Raw genomic sequence first — 16767 nt, 5'->3', positions numbered from 1 at the left:
TATGCAGGTGGGGAGGGCGGAAATCAGTGATATGTGCGAACATTTAGCTGCATGAATATTCATCCCAGTTTTCTTTATTAATAGTGAAAACTTGGACACAACCTAAGTTTTAGTCCAGCGGTAAGCAAATGATTAAACGTTACAATACAGACATATGATGGAACATTTTAAATAGCACTTTACCATCATATTCTATCTCTTGTTAAACACTTTAACTGAGGTGTTGAACTACCTGGCATTTGAAGAGAGCCTCTTGATCTTTTAGCATCTGATACTGCTGTATGAGTCGCTCATCTTCCATCTCTCTCCTCTTCCTCTCCTCACTGTAGTACAGTGGGAAATTTCGCTGTGCTCGTTGCAAACATATGTAACACATCTCCTACAATATTAAGTTTTAGGAAAAATTAATTTTTAATTTTTCCTTATTTATCTTCACATTCCCTTCACAAGCTTTCCTAAGGCTGGATGTATCAAGAGGCACAAGTTTTAAAAGGATATGTTAATGACAATTAGCAAAACGAGATTTGCAGAGTGGGACCTACAAATATTTGAGAAGAATTATTAACTGTCATTTGAAAAAGTATCAATAGCAACTGAAAATTAGTAAGAGATTTCCCAACCCTATTTCTGTTAACTAATCAATTTTGACTAGTAGATTGATTTATCATAGTCCAATTTGCATTTCTGAGTGCTTGAGTCATACCCATATATGAAAGAAAGAGTGATTCCAAGAAGTCTCTGAGAAACAGAAGTCAGAGGAAGATTCTGATTGGGTTTTGTTTGTTTGAAGACACTATACCTGTCCTGCCTTATTATGATCCTGGCAAGCAGTGGCTGGAGGAATTTTAGGCTTCATTTCATTGTCATTTTTCAGACATCCTGGACATGATAAGCTATAAAAAAAAAATGCAACATTAATGTTTAATACAGTTTAACATCTAGAGCAATATTAATTTTAGAGGCAAGTATAAATATAAGAGAGAGAAAAAAATATTTCAGTGGTTTTTTTTCAAAGTATCTATATGTATAGAGGTTAAGAGCCTACTCCATGTGTCAGATAAACCTGGGTTTGAGTCCTGGATTTTTTGCTTACAAGTTGGCCGGCATTAGATGAGCTGAGTAATCTTGCAAAGTCTCAGTTACCAATTCTGTAAAATGGGGATAAAACTTATCCATTCTACAAAAATTTATTGAGTACTTACTATATACATTGTTCTTGGCATGGGAAATACAGTGAAGAACAACACACACACAAAGATCCTGATGGGGACAAACAGACAGCCAATAAACAAGATAAAAAAGTGAATTATGTAAAATGCTGAATGACGATAAGTGCTATGCAGTGCTGAAGGAATGGAGTATTAAACCATAAATAGAATGGCCTGGGGAGTTCTCACCAAGAAGGTGGCATTCGACTAAATACCTTAAGGAAATGGGGAAAAAATAATAGAGATATCTGATATATATTTTTTTAAAAAGCATTCCAGACAGAGCAAATAAGTACAAAGAACTTGACATGGGAGCATGCCTGTGTTCATTGTGGCTAAAGGGAGACAAGTTAATGGGCAAAAAGTAGAAGAGAGATCAGAGATGAGGCAGGATCTTATAGGCCATAATAATGCCGTTGGCTTTTGATCTGGGTGAGAAGCCATTGAGGGCACGATGTCTAGTACTAGGAGTCTCTCATTTATTGCTACTAGGAGGATAATTTGGTTCAACTTTCCTGAGGATAATTGGTAATGTGCATCAAAAGCATGAAAAATGGTTTCATTTCAGAATTTTTATTCCATACAATATTCAAGTATGTGTAAAGAATTATGTGTAATTATATTTATCACATTATTTATAACATAAAAACTAAAAATTATCTAAATATTCAATAGGAGATTAAACAAAAGGTTTAATCGATAAGATAATGTGCAATCGTTTGTTTGTGTTTTAGACATGGGGAACTTCAAACTCATTGTTAAATGTAACAAAGGTTCAGATGATTTGTTTTGTTTAAAATGTGTGTGTATGTTGCAAATATAAATATATGTACATATTGTATATGCATTAAAATGAAGAATATACACCATAAAGTTAATAAAGCTTCTTTTATTTAGTGGGATTGTGGGTGATTTTTAATATCCCTTGCTTTTCTCATTTTTTAAAATTTCTGTGATAAACATGTATTACTGCACAAAAATCATTTTTTGATCAACTTCTATAGAAAACCTTCACTAACAATCCCTAACAATTAATTACTTTCCCATTGTTGCAGCCTCTGTACTTTCTTTTGTTGTTTTCACCACGTATGTTATTTCTTTAGCATTAGTCTCCCTACAATTCTATAAGTTTTATGAAAGTAGGTTTATATGTATTTTATCTGTCTTATAGCTCTGTATCTTCAGTGTCAAGAAACTGCCTGGCACACGGTGGTGCTCAATGTTTGTTGGATTGAACTAAATTACGAAGTACTAGACATTTAACTCTCAATTATCTTTCATAACAGTGACATTATTGAAAACAAGCATGCTTAGGGTTTTGAACATGACTTTAGTAATTCATAAAAAACCTAAATCGCACATATGATAGCTGACACATTGTGACACATTAATAAATTGAAAGTTGACAGCACAGTACAAAATACATAAAAGTACTCAATAAATACTTGAGTATGGTTGACTTATTTGAGATCTTAAAAAGTATCCTACTTATAGGTAAAAGAAGAAAATACAAATTTTTTGACATAACGTGACTAGAAGACAACATGGATATCATAAATTACAATATATTCATTATTCAAGGAACATTTATTGAGTGCCAGCCATGTTTGGCAAAACTGCTTTCCAATTTGATCTACATATGAAACTGTGTCATATTATAATATCCAAGCACTCAGAAAACAACAAGGGAAATTTTCTTAAATCCAAAAAAAATTTTAGATGTTCCCTCCCCTGTGCTATTTTGGTTCCACCTCTGTCATAGCATTTATCCTACTGGATTTATCATTCTATGCATATCTGTCTTTCCCACTAGCACATGGGGTGTATTCAAAAATACTGGATGAAGGAATGAATAAACACTTATCTAAATTTCTTGCATTAAGAAATGACTCAAAAAAAAACTTAGTAAAGTTTTTTTACTAAGAAAAAATACAATGCATTACCTTTCAGGGTTCACATTCTTCCCACCACTCCCACTATGCTCAAACTTGTTCGGCAAGTTGACACCTGTCGCTTTGGCAGAGGAAATAGCTTGGCTATCTCGAAGTCTCTCGGGTGATAAGATCTCTGTAGAATGAATGAAAGTGAGTTTCCTTTCGACTTTAAAAGGATGATTTGTACTTAACACAGATTTTTTTTAAATTTTTATTATGGTGACATTGGTTAATGAAATCCAGTTTCAGGTATACAAATCAACAGTAAAGCATATATATACACACAAACACATATATATATATATATATATATGGCAATATATATATATATACACACACATATATATGGCAATATATATATGTATTGCATTGCTTGTTCACTGCTCATAATTAGATTTCTTCCTGTCACCACATATTTGACCCCTTTTACCCCATTTATCCCTCCGCTCCCCTCTCCCTCCTTATCCTCGGATATAACATAGATTTTTAAAACTTATAATTTTTCCAGGGAAATTTTTCACACAAGATACACTTTCCTATCTTTAAATTATTGTCCTTGCACTCCTATGGCTTAAAAAAATATATTTTTACTATATACTTATTACATGCAAAGCACTGGCTCGCCAGTGCTTTGCATGTAATTTAGAAATTACTTGCATTTCCTTTGTCCGTTCTTTAGAAATTACTAAGAGGCAAGTCTTGGCCCTTAAAGATCTTTCAATAGATATAGTTAGAGAGAAAAATAAGGTATAAACAGAAAAATATGAGAACTCCCATTTGTGGAGGTCTTACTACATGCCAACAGTGTTAAGTGCTTTACATGCATTACATAAACAGCAGCTCAGGACAGTGATGCAAAATGTCTAAATCTCAAACAAATGGTGCAATCTTTAAAGGTCTGACATGTTCAGGGAAGAGAGAGGCCACTTCAGAATTCAGTAACGAAAAAGAATGTTCATGGAGGAAGTGAGATGTGAAAGGGTGCTAAGAGGCGAGAAGGATTGGAATAGATAGAAAGAATTCTTGGTATTCTTGGCAAGAGAAAAATAGTGAACAAAAGCATGAGGTCAGGGAAGGGCAAGGCAGGTTAGAAGAACATGAATAGACAATTTTGCTCAAAGAAGGAGTCTGTAGGGAATAGTGACAGATGAGGCTAAGGAAATGAAAGCATGTGAATCTTGGGCCAAAAGTTTATATGTAATCTCGTAGGCTGCATGTGGCAAAACCAACGTCCAGAAGATAATGTTTACACATTGATATGTTTCGTTTGGCCCAAATAGCCTTTTTAGTTTCAATGCCAATTAGTTGCCAACATTTAACAATCAATAGATTTCACATGTCAAGATCTCTGCTTCTCTTGAAAAATCAGAAAATTTGATACCATTTGGCTCACATTTCCACAAATCAACAATTTCCAATAGAGGAACAGTCCTCAAAATGGTAGTCTGGCAACCCCCATGGATCCCTAGGATCCTTTAGAAAAGTCTTTGAAGCTCTAGTTTTCTTCACATGCTTCAACCAAAACAACATTATAATAGATCAAATGAAGGCACAGATATGAGAATCCATTATCTTCTATTAAGCTAGATATCAAAGATATAAAATTAACCACTCTTCATTTTTCATAAAAATTATTATTTATGCTAACATATCTCTCTATCATGTTATATCCAGCCTACTTTATGCACTTATGTTACCTGCCTAAACCCTGTAGGAATCTGAGTTTTGACCTCTTTAAGCAAAGGAGAGCCAGCAAAGAGATCACAGTGTAAGAGCCTGAGAGTCAGAAAATGGTTATGGTAAGATATAAGATTTCAGGAATAGGGGATGTTTGTTTAAAAGCATAATACAGAGATTATTCATGAATCTAACTCTATTTACTTTGGGCATAAGAGTTCCTAAGTAATATGGCTAGGTTCATAAACAATAAAGAGTGATAGATTATACCGAGAAACCACCGGCTCACCTCTGACACCTTCTTCTTTATCTGTCTGGTCTTTTAACTTGCATTTCCTTTGTCCGTTCTTTCCACATTCTTCTACAACGGTCTCCATTGGTGACTTGTTTTCCATCTCTTTGAGCCTAATTCTAGGAATAAGCCAAGATGTTTGTCCATCTGGACCTGAATAGGTGACTGTGTGAACTCTCAGCTCTGAGAAGCAACCCATTTAGCTCAATGATTCTGAAATAAGCCCACTTCTCTCAAGGGGGAGAGTGCTTTGATTTGCTGAGTACAAATCATCGACTTACTCTTTTTCAGGCTAAGTCTAGGAGCTGATCAAGACCTTCTCCCTCTATACTGAGGGCTTAAAAGTGGCTCTTTATACATTGCTTTGAAGACCTGGATTTTAGGTTTTTGGTTTTGGTTTCAGTTTGAATTTGTCTTTTCTAGTTCTGTAACAAGATGCCAGGATGATATCGTGAAAGGTAGTTGCTGAGTAGCTTGAAGGCAAGGATTCATAGCCTAGTAGGCAGAGTATGCCTGAGAATACCCAGGACTCTCTTCATTCTTTCTCCTCCCCACTTTTCCATCCTTTCCCAGGCAAAAGTGAAGGACTTGCAAAGGCATATTGGAAGAAGGAGTCTGTTCGGTTTGTGTTTAATTGTAGATTTGCTTTGGTCTCACATATGGAGTGCTGGGTTAAAGTTTAGGGGGGTACTTACAGTTAATTCAGGGGCCAAACTTCAGATAAAACACCTACAATTATTTTGAATATTTGAGTCCTCATGTCTGTTTCTAGGCTAATTGTCATAGGGGCTTTATTTCTTGACTCACTGCAATTATTTCCCTCCCAGAGTATTTAAGCCAAAATATGTCCAAGGGGACAGCCAAATTTGCCTTCCAAAATACAATCAAGTTAAATTCATTGAATCCACTATTTATTTTTAATAAGGCAACAGGGCGCAATGGAAAGAACATGAGAACATTCAGGAGCTATGGTTTTATTTCTGGCTTGGCTACTCATTAGTCGTATGGCCAGTACATCTGCAAAAGGAGGGGGTTGGACTAACTAATCTCTAAGGCTTATTCTGGTCTTCACACTGATTTTGCTGAGATATGTGTCACACAGTCCTTCCTTCCTGGAACAAAATACAAGAGGATGTTACAGACTCAATAAACATGAGAAAATAATACTTGGGGAAGCTGGTTGGTATTCCCCAAACATCCTCCACCTGAAATGCACAGTAGTTAATGGCACAGAAATTAAGAACACAGTTAAGAGCACACAAAGAGTGAATGATGGCCAAACTGGAAATAAAACTCAAGTCTCCTGACCCTTACCCCACTCTTCTTAATACTGTAACATGTTACTACACTTGTTTAAAAAAAAAAATTCTAATTAATTTTGGACCTCTATAAAATGGATAAAATTATAATACATATCTGAAATGGTTGTAGTAGAGATTAAATGCAATAATATTAAGAAAGTGCTTAATAGTACCTGGTATCTAGTAAGTGCTTCATAGATAACTAGTATTATTATTATTCCTTATTATTATTATTATTATTTTATTATTATAGTCATTGTCAGCAGCAGCCACCTATAACACCCATTGCACTCTTGGGGTAAATCTGTTACTAAAAGGAGCATGAGCTACAAAAGATTGAGAAACACTGCCAAATTAGGTCAACCCCTCTTGACTTAGAATTGCTGGTGCCTGGAGGAGCCTATGGAGTAAAACACTGACCTTGGAAATGCAAGTACGCTGTTGGGCTGTTTCCTGAAGGTGTCTCTGCTAGACAACACCGAGTCCACAGTGCCAGGCCTCTGGAGGACAGGGACAGAGAAGGATTATACAAGGACTATGGTCTGAGCCACAGACAAATCAAAGCTACAGGATATCTCAGAGGCAAGGCTACTGTGATAATCTTCACCATTATTTTTGTTTTGTGCTTAAAGTCTAGAGCTTAAAATTTAATAAGGAATGATCTCATTTATCAAAATAGTCACCCTGGGTAGTCACTTATCAATTTTATTGATGCTGCCTTTTCTCAAAATATTTCTTCTTTAGAAATTCCCTTCAGAGTGGACGGCTTTTTTTACACATCTTTAAAAGAATAGCCAATTTATTGAAACTACCAGGAAAATGAGTAAACTGACTAATTCCACTCTTGACCCAAGTAACTCTAAAACGGGGCTTCACATTTTAAAAGAAGGGCTATAGATTCAGGTAGACTCATATTCAAATCCCCACACTGCTAACAGCTGTATAGCTTTAGACTCTAGGTATCTGGGAATAATAATAGGATCTAGTTTATAGAAATGTTATGAGGTACTCTATGGAAATCGCTCAACAAATAGCTATTAGAATTAATTATCATTACATTATATAATAAGCACATTATTACATTATACTAGAATAGAATAATATATAAAATTATTATTTTTGGATTAATGTTATGGCTTATAAGAGGCTTTGAAGGAAATTCACAAAAAGACGTTTTAAAAATGTTTTGAGCAAAAGCAGCATCACTGAAATAAGCACACAGCTTCCCAAGACAACTATGCTACGGGACAGCACTTAGATTTAAGTTATGGGACATTGAGGAAAAACAATCCCTCTTACCACTTTACAGCAGTTTCCCAAAATGTGTTTTAGAGATGTTAACGAGTATTGGATTAACCTAAAGTTCCATGATTAAATACATTCAGGCAATTGAAGTGGCTTCTTTTTTCCAGCCAGACTTCTCAGATCCTTTAACATGCCAACCCACTTGGTGCCTCTATTCATGAGGATGATATATGCAGCTGTTTTTCGTCTACTTTGGCCTCCAAATCCTTTTTTTTTTTTTTTTCCAGAGAATGTCTCTCGAGACTAGTTCTCTTGGAAAATGCTCTTAAAAGTTATGTCTTAGAGTGCAGCAGGCCCATTAAAACATTATCCTCTCGTTTAAGACTCATATAGAAGCTATAGAGTTCTGTAGAAGCCCTGAAGGTTAGAGATGGGCCAGTGCTTTGGTCCTGCTTCTGATTTTGCAAATCTTGCCTTGTGTGTTCATGAAAAAGAGCGAGTTATACCTATGTGTGTTTCTATTTTCCACACACAGGATTGGCAGCCCTCTCAGCAATCTCGATTGAAGCCAGATCATGGAGAAAACACTAAGAGCCTCATTCTGCACAACTCTATCTCCTAAATCCCCATCCCAGATCTCCATGAAAGGAGAAATTAGAGAGTAGAATTAGACCATATTTATAGCCTTTCATTTTATAGATTTTTCTCATTTAAAAGTCAGGCTTTTGCTCTAGGGAGTCACAGGATTGACATTTGGGATAATCCAATTCATTTATCCCAATTTTGTTAGTTCTCAGAAGTGCACCTAAGGCACCCTAAGTATTCAATTAGTCCTGCTGGTTGACTGCTTCGCTGCCTCCTTAAACTCTGCTATGTACAACTTAACATGAAGGCCACACCAAGTACTTAATGGTTAACAACAATAGGGTCAATTATGAAATTTCTTCCGCAGTTTGACAAACTAAAAGCTAAAGATCCATCCTCATGATTTGAATTAGATTTTATCATAGACCCTCATTAAAATAAAATAGTATAACCAGAAAAAAAAAAAAGAGCGATTAGAAAGTCTGGGCTTGAATTTCAATTCTACCTCAGGCTTCCCACATGACTTCTGTGAGCCCTCATTTTTTTCATTTGTAAAATCAGGATGATAATAATGCCAGCTTTATAACATTTTGTGGCTCAAATTAAATATTATATGTGGAAGAACTATTTAAACTATAAAGTACTATAAAATGTTCAGAATTATAAGAGTTCTATTACTATTTATATTTTTTAGTCGGCACTGACTCAAAACTTAGTTTAAATTTCCTTTGCCCTTCTAACCTTTTTGTCAAAGAGTTATCATCTATAATAGAGCACTTCTCTGCACTTGAGGTAACTGACGTTTAAAATATGTCAACCTGAATTTTCCTTAATGATGACACCCAGATGACTCAGAGCTACAATGGGGAGAGGGGTTAGATGAAGGAAAACAGTAATTTACATTTGTTAGGGCTTTTGCCAAAGCCCCACTTCTATCCACTGTACAAAGGTAGTCCTTATAAAATCTCATCTTCACATTGCCATCTCTGATCATGAGGACTCCAATTCCTTTGAATGTAAACTCCACATTTTGTTTGATGGAAATGGATTGTGATAAAAAAAGCAACGTCTCCTTCACACATCCTTCCACTGTATTCCTGTTAAATGGACCCTCCAGGGATATCATGACAAAATTAAGTGGAACAATTGGGATATCACCTAGAGGAAAAAAAAGACAATTGGTGTAGGGGAAAGGAAATGGAAATTACAACAAGGACATATCATATACACTTGTAAATAATTATCTGATTCTCACTTAATATTCAAAAAACGAATTGTCCGTGTTAACCCTTCAGTTGTAGTCAATAAAATATTATTCCCACAGACAATAACTGGTTACTAATAAATATTAATCAGAACAATTTTCCCTAAAAATATGTTTGTTTGTTTGTTACTCAAAATAAAAACCATAAGCTTTCTAAACAATACTCCAGACAAGCTTTTGATTTTCTCTTGGAGACATAGTAATACTGCTTCTCTTTATCAGAGGATTTTCTGAATTTTTTAGCCTCCTTATCTTTCGGAACATGCTGCAACAATATTTGCCCAATTCTTTCAGTCATAATACCATTTTTAAATGATAATAAATTTCTACAAACATTAAGTGTTTTGAAAGGATAGTCATCTTCACCAGAAGTTACCTCTCAAATAAAATTGGGCCTTATCAGAGGATGTCAGACTAAATAACTTTCAAGAAGTTTTTTCTCTCTAATGAGTCCATAAAGGGCATTGCAAAGGACTATTGCTGTATCTAGCTTGAAGGAAGTGGAGAGTCTATTCAACTAGAACAGATGTGGGAGCTACGTGAGGTCCACAAATCAGAAAAGGGATAAATAGCAATGATCGACATGAGAAATCCAAAGAGAGACAGTAAACAAGGTCCACTGATAGAGGAAACAGGATAGAGAGAAGAACAGAACATTCTAAACAATCATTCAGCAAGCATTGATTTCTAGCCTTTCAAATGTCTAATACTGCTGGATGATGAGGATTAACAGCTCTATAAGACACAAGCTTCCCCATTGTCTCTTGCTCAACTTAATGGTGATTCTATACCACCTCCCTCCATTTCATTTTTTAAAATAAATTTCTTAAAAGAAAAAGTTATATTGCCTGCCTCTAGATTCTCCCCTTCCATTTGCCCAATGCCTCTCTGCAATCTGTCTTTTAGCATACTTGTCTCAGTAAGGACACTATCATCTCATGATGGACAAGCCAATGGATATCACTTGTATATACACTTGCAAATCTTATTCTCATGAACTCTCTTTAACTTCTGTTAACCATGCCCTCTATTCTCTTCTGTATGACGCCACTCTTGATTCTCCATTTCTTCCTCCTTGGTCATCTTCATTGGCTTCCTTCCTCTTCTATTTCTTATAAGATGGTGGTTTATTTGTTTGCAGGATTTTGTCCTTTGCTATCTCTTCTTCTTACTTTATATTCTCTCCTGGGTAAACTTATTCAAATCTTGACTCTAGTGTCCACCCCTCTCCTGAGCTCTGGAATCATCTCTACAAGAATCTCAATTTCAACACATCCAAAAGCAAACTCATTACTATATTTGCCTCCACAACCTGCCATTCCCCTCTTCATTCTCTATGGCAGTTAATAGCATGAATATTCATCTGTTCTCCAAGAAATGGGAGTCCTAAACACCTTCCTCTTGCTACCCAATACTCTCAACTTGTATCCGAATCCCATCAGTTCTACATCTAAAATGTCTCATGAATAGATTCCTTCATCTTCCTCTTGACTGCCACTGCCTTCATTCAGGCTTTTACCATATTTTAGCAAACTACTATAATTAAAAAAGCTATCTTCCTAAACTAAAAACTGGACCAGTACAGATAATCTTCTGCTCAAAAACTTTCAATGGTTCCTCAATGCCTATAGGATGAATTCCAAAGTCTTTATCACATTAAGGCTCCTCACAATTTGACCCCTACCAACAATTTTTTTTACCTCCTTCCACTTGCCTCCACAATCATATGCCTGGTCACACAGAAACCCTTAACAAGCTCACTTTTTCCTTTATTCTTAAATTGTTCATACAGTTCCTGAAATATCTTCCTCTGTTGCTCTAACAACAAAGTCCCATCATCCTTTAAGACCTCCTCACATGTCATCTTCCTACATATTTCCAAGAGGAATTAAGCAATCTTAGCATTTGATCCAGTTCTGATCAATGCTGCTCTTACAGCACTTAACCATTTTGCATCATTTGTTTATATATCTATCTCCCATGCTGAATTCTGAGTTATTCAAAGCACTGACCATGTCTTAATAATCCTTAAGAATCACTGTATAATGTTTGATTTGATACCTAGGTAATTAATGATGAAGAATCATAACACCAAAGCTAAACTGTGGAAAGAATTGTTCTTGTAAACTAATCCAGTCACATATGTTTAATTCTGAAATTTCTTCAACCTTCTGAAAAAATTAATTATGGATCTAAACTACTTTTTTGGACTGCATAAGGCCCAAGATAGAAGAAAAGCTCTAATTCTAAGGCATAAATGTTTCTGCAAGAAAAAAAAAATTGGCTTTATTTTTATTTCATTTTGTAGGCTTTTGATGAATTAGGATATTTCCTTTGTCATTCAATTCTAGGTAAAACTGGCTAAAAAATTCATCAAACCCATCATACTGAATATATGTATAATAAATTCTAAATATAGTTTGTATTTTTCCAATATATAATCTTTTGGTGGAAAGTAACTCTGAAAATTAATTTTCAGGGAACTTAACATAAAACAAAAGTTTCAGTCTTTTTCACCTGTTGGCATTGGGAGTAGACTGTCTCTTTTCATCCAGATATGAGTCTGGTGCCAGAAGGAACAATAAGGAAGGTCAAAAGAAACACAGCCAGGAATCAGGGAGGAAACTCCAAAGGCCTCTAAGTAACTAGTGCAGCTGTCACAAAGTCTACACACTGAAGCTGGAATGTAAGCAACCTGTGACAGGCATCGTGTCTGTTTTGTTTACCACTATATCTCAAGCATCTGGAATAAGGCTGGACTCAGAGTTTGCCCTCAATAAATATTAGCAGGAGGAAGAAACAAAGGAAGAGAGAAAGGCAGGGAGGGAGGAAGTATGGAAGGAAGGGAAGAAAAGAGGGATGGAGGGAAGAGAGAAGATTTTAGGGTATAAGAAGTATACAAGATATTCATTAACTCTATGAAATTATTAACCTTTTAACTTAAATTTTAATAATTTAGATTACATATGATGAATAAACAGTGATCTTTTTTTACAATTGATACTGACAGTAATTCTCCAAACCAGAAACCCTAATTAACTTACTCTTCTTTATAAGCATTTTTACTTTCTTAAGGTCTGAAATATGGTAAAGTCTATACAACTCTATGATACGGCTTTTACATAAATTTGCCTAAATGCCACATCAGGTCTTCTCATGCCTATCTCTTAAGCTACTGAGGTTTAAAATGGCCTACAAGAAGATTGTATATTATGTTTCTACTTTAGCCCCTTCTTCTGCCAAAGGTACCATGTGAAAAGTGAGCCCCTCAAATCTGAAACCAATAAAACAGTAACTGCCTATGCTTTGCCCTTTCATTTTCATCTCTAGGCCAATCACCCTCTAAAAAATTTTAAAAATTGAATATATTTACCAGGAGTATATACTTTGTTTTGTTTGAGTCCATGGATCTGTACTAACTTCTCTGCTATGATAAACATGGGCCTCTGAATCAGAATAAACTTGTTGTTTCCCACATCAAGTTTTTGTCTCATAAAAGTGAAAGTTCCAAGTCCTGGAATATGAACGCCCTGAAAGGAAAAAGAAGGAAAAATAATAGCAACAATTTACTGAAGGGGTGAATAAAAATAATCCTTACTACTGTTATCCAAAAAACATGAAAAGAGTTAAGCTTAGCTATTTAAAAATTCAATGATCTCTACATTTCTTTACAGCTGTAGCATTTTGTGACTAAGTTTTCAAATAAATTTAGTATAAAATGTAATATGTCAATCCACAATGCTTTTATGACATAAGATCACTCATCTCCATAACATTCAAAGGCTGTGAGGACTAAGAAAGCTTGTATGGATGCCATAACTGCTTTTAATCTGTATATAAGATAACTCTTGTCCTAAATCATGTGACATTTTTTAGTGTCATGAGAATTTCTGCTTTCTCATTCCTTCTTTTAAACTTTATGTCCCACACTTAAAATCAGACAACCCAGCATTCAAGGCATATGCTGCAGTGTGGTGATCTTAGCTAATGGGTAGAAGAAAATGCTTTTGGCTCTCAAAATGGGTCTCTTGTTTCCCTGGAAATACCATACATCAAGGGTTACAAACTCTTTCCTGCCTACAGGGGCCAAGAAAGAATTCAAGCAAGTGAATGAAGGTATCTGATCAGAGAACATGGTGGCCAGAGAGTGCATACCCCTGGTATTGTTAAATCTGCCGATATTTTGAGAAAAAAAATTCAAAAGTTTACATAAACTCTCCAAATTTTAAGTGATAACTGAATCAAATCATCAGATCAAATAAAATAGTTTTGTAGGATGAATTCAGTCCAAGGGCTGTTACATTGGGACCTCTGAGTAGGGTATAAAAGTTCCACAACCTCTTAGCTCCCTCTAAACTCCCCAAATCTCTGTCCAGTTCTATGGCACCCAAACTCAAGATTTGACAGGAAGAAATAGTCCACCCCTGGGCAAAGTTTCTCATATTTGGCAAGTCGAGTTCAGTCCCTATCTTTTTATTTTTCAATTAAAATCCATTCCCTGCAAGAAGGCAAGACAAAAAACATTATATCCTTCTAGAGCGATGCTAAGAACTATTGGATCACAGATAAACAGAATTCATCTAGTTCCTTTCCATACACCCAGGTTGATCAGTGATACATTTCATATCACTAAATTCATTACCTAAGGATGAAATCCATGTTTGTTAAATCTACTATCCACAAGTCCTAAGCATGAGCATCATAAAGTCATAGGACTGAAAGTTTAACTGGGTAGCCCTAAAGTCTGTTATCCTGTTTCCAACAAAATTATACGAGACTAAGGCAGGAAGATTCTTTAGACTCCTACATTACAATTAAAGTATTAATCCTACCTTGTGTAGGGATAGCTGCCATTTCACATAATCTGACACATGACCCCAAATAGTAGAGACATCTGTAATTCAAAAGAAACCAAAAATAATTTAACTTATGTAAGTATTCATGTGTTAATATCTCAGTGCTAATAAACAAAAATATAAATATGAAATGCAGAATCAAATAACAGCAATTCCTAAGTAATTCAGAATTAACATACTTAGGAATAAATCTAACAAAACGTGAAGAATCTATATAATGAAAACTATAAGACTCTATTAAAAGAAATTGAAGAAGATACAAAGAAATGTAAAGTTATTTCATGTTCTTGGATTGGAAGAATCAACATAGTTAAAATGACCTTATTACCTAAAGCATTATACAGATTTAATGCAATCACCATCACAATCCCATCAGCATTTTTTAAAGAAATAGAATAAAAAATTATCAGATTTGTATGGAAGCACAAAAACCCCAAATTGCCAAAGCCATTCTGAGAAAAAGAATGAGGATAGAGGTATCACTCTGCCTGACTTCAAATTATACTACAAAGCGACAATAATTGAAACAGCATGGTATTGGCAGAAAAACAGACACATGGACCAGTGGAACAGAATCGAGAGTCAAAAGTAAACCCATATTTATATGGGCAAATAATTTTTGACAAAAACATACAATAGAGAAAGGAAAGCCTCTTCAATAAATAGTGCTGGGAAAACTGGAAAGCCATCTGTAAAAGAATGAAACTAGACTGTTGTCTATCACCACACACCAAAATTAACTCAAAATGGATGAAGGACCTGAATATAAGACCTGAAACAATAAAATGCATAGAAGAAAACATAGGAACAAAACTCAAGGACCTTGGACTTAAGGAGGATTTTATGAATTTGACCTCAAAGGCAAGGGAAGTAAAAGCAAAAATAAATGAATGGGACTACATCAAACAAAAAAGCTTCTGCTCAGCAAAAGAAACCATCAACAAGGTAGACAACCATCAGAATGGGAAAATATATTTGCAAGCAATGCCTCTGGTAAGGGCCTAATATCCAAAATATACAAAGAACTCATACGACTCAATCACAACAAAAAAACAAATGATCCAATCAAAAAATAGGCAGAGGATCTGAACAGTCACTTCTCCCTAGAGGACATACAAATGGCCAACAAATATATGAAAAGATGCTCAACATTGCTAGCTATTAGGGAAATGCAAATCAAAACCACAATGAGATACCATCTCACATCTGTTAGAATAGCTATAATCAACAGGACCAGTAATAACAAATGTTGGAGAGGATGCAGAAAAAAAGGAACCCTCATACACTGCTGGTAGGACTGCAAATTGGTATAGCCACTATGGAAAACAGTATGGAGGTTCCTCAAAGAACTAAGAATTGATCTACTATATGATCCAGCAATCCCTCTACTGGATATTTACCTCAAAGACTTGAGAACTCATATTTGAAGAGATATTTGCACACCGATGTTCATAGCAGCATTATTCACAGTGGTCAGGACATGGAAGCAACTGAAGTGCCCTACGATAGATGATTGGCTAAAGAAGCTGTGGTACACATATATAATGGAATATTACTCAGCCATAAGAAGAGATGAAATACTGCCATTTGCAACAACATGGATGGACCTTGAAATAATAATACTAAGTGAAATAAGCCAGACAGAAAAGGTTGAAAATCACATAATATCACTTACATGTGGGATAAAAACCTCAAAGCAACAAAGGAACAGGACAAACAAACAGAGACTCATGGACATGGACAATGGACTAGTGGTTACCAGGGGGAAGAGGAGAGGAGGGAGGGGGGAAAAACGTAAAAAAATAAAATGTTAAAAATAAAAAAAAAATTTTTTTAAAAAGAAGCACATTGTAACAACAAAAAAAACTAATCCATTCATTGTTTTTAACACACCAGAAAAAAAGGGTGGAGAAATAGATAAAACAAGATTAGCAAAATCATACTTGTAATTATAATTATTATAAAATTATAGTTAGTAATGGATATATGTGACTTATTGTACTATTCTGTTCTATGAATATTTGAAATTTTTCATAATAAAATGTTTACTTAAAAAACAAAGAACAGAAAATAAGGTAATTCCCCAAAGTTAATTTTCTAGGTAACTAAAGCTTACTCCTTTTTAAGTTTCAAAAATGTAATTTAAAACTTAATAATAATAATAATAAATTTTTGAAGAAAACCTTTCTAGAATAAAGGATCGTTACACATCTCCCTTTATGCTATAAAGTTAACCAAGTATAATCTATCTTTTTCTTAATGACTTATTCAACAAATCTGTTCCATCGGATTAATGTGAACATTTATTCTTATATCCATCTATAACACAAGAATAGAGCCAATAGCCATTAAGACACACAAGGCTCTTGTCTGTACATTAACTGTCTCAATACTTCGATTTTTGT

At 34.9% G+C, this 16767-nt stretch overlaps 1 protein-coding gene across 1 annotated transcript in view; it reads right to left on the bottom strand.

The window, feature by feature from the left end:
* CCDC81 (coiled-coil domain containing 81) overlaps window positions 1-16767 on the bottom strand; it is a 33750-nt gene that overhangs the window by 13581 nt on the left and 3402 nt on the right. Inside the window, exons 2-9 of the mRNA XM_039848334.1 lie at window positions 14339-14400; window positions 12880-13036; window positions 9144-9400; window positions 6833-6912; window positions 5109-5230; window positions 3152-3275; window positions 800-893; window positions 233-379 (exon numbers count right to left, since the gene is read on the bottom strand). Of these exons, the coding sequence (XP_039704268.1) occupies window positions 233-379; window positions 800-893; window positions 3152-3275; window positions 5109-5230; window positions 6833-6912; window positions 9144-9400; window positions 12880-13036; window positions 14339-14400 (1043 nt within the window). The remainder of the gene's footprint in view (window positions 1-232; window positions 380-799; window positions 894-3151; window positions 3276-5108; window positions 5231-6832; window positions 6913-9143; window positions 9401-12879; window positions 13037-14338; window positions 14401-16767) is intronic.

The sequence above is a fragment of the Pteropus medius genome, unplaced genomic scaffold, assembly GCF_902729225.1.
Source record: "Pteropus medius unplaced genomic scaffold, Ma_sr-lr_union100, whole genome shotgun sequence".
Lineage (NCBI taxonomy): Eukaryota > Metazoa > Chordata > Mammalia > Chiroptera > Pteropodidae > Pteropus > Pteropus medius.
Note: the sequence above shows the minus strand (reverse complement) of the source record. Positions and strands in the feature narration are given on the sequence as shown.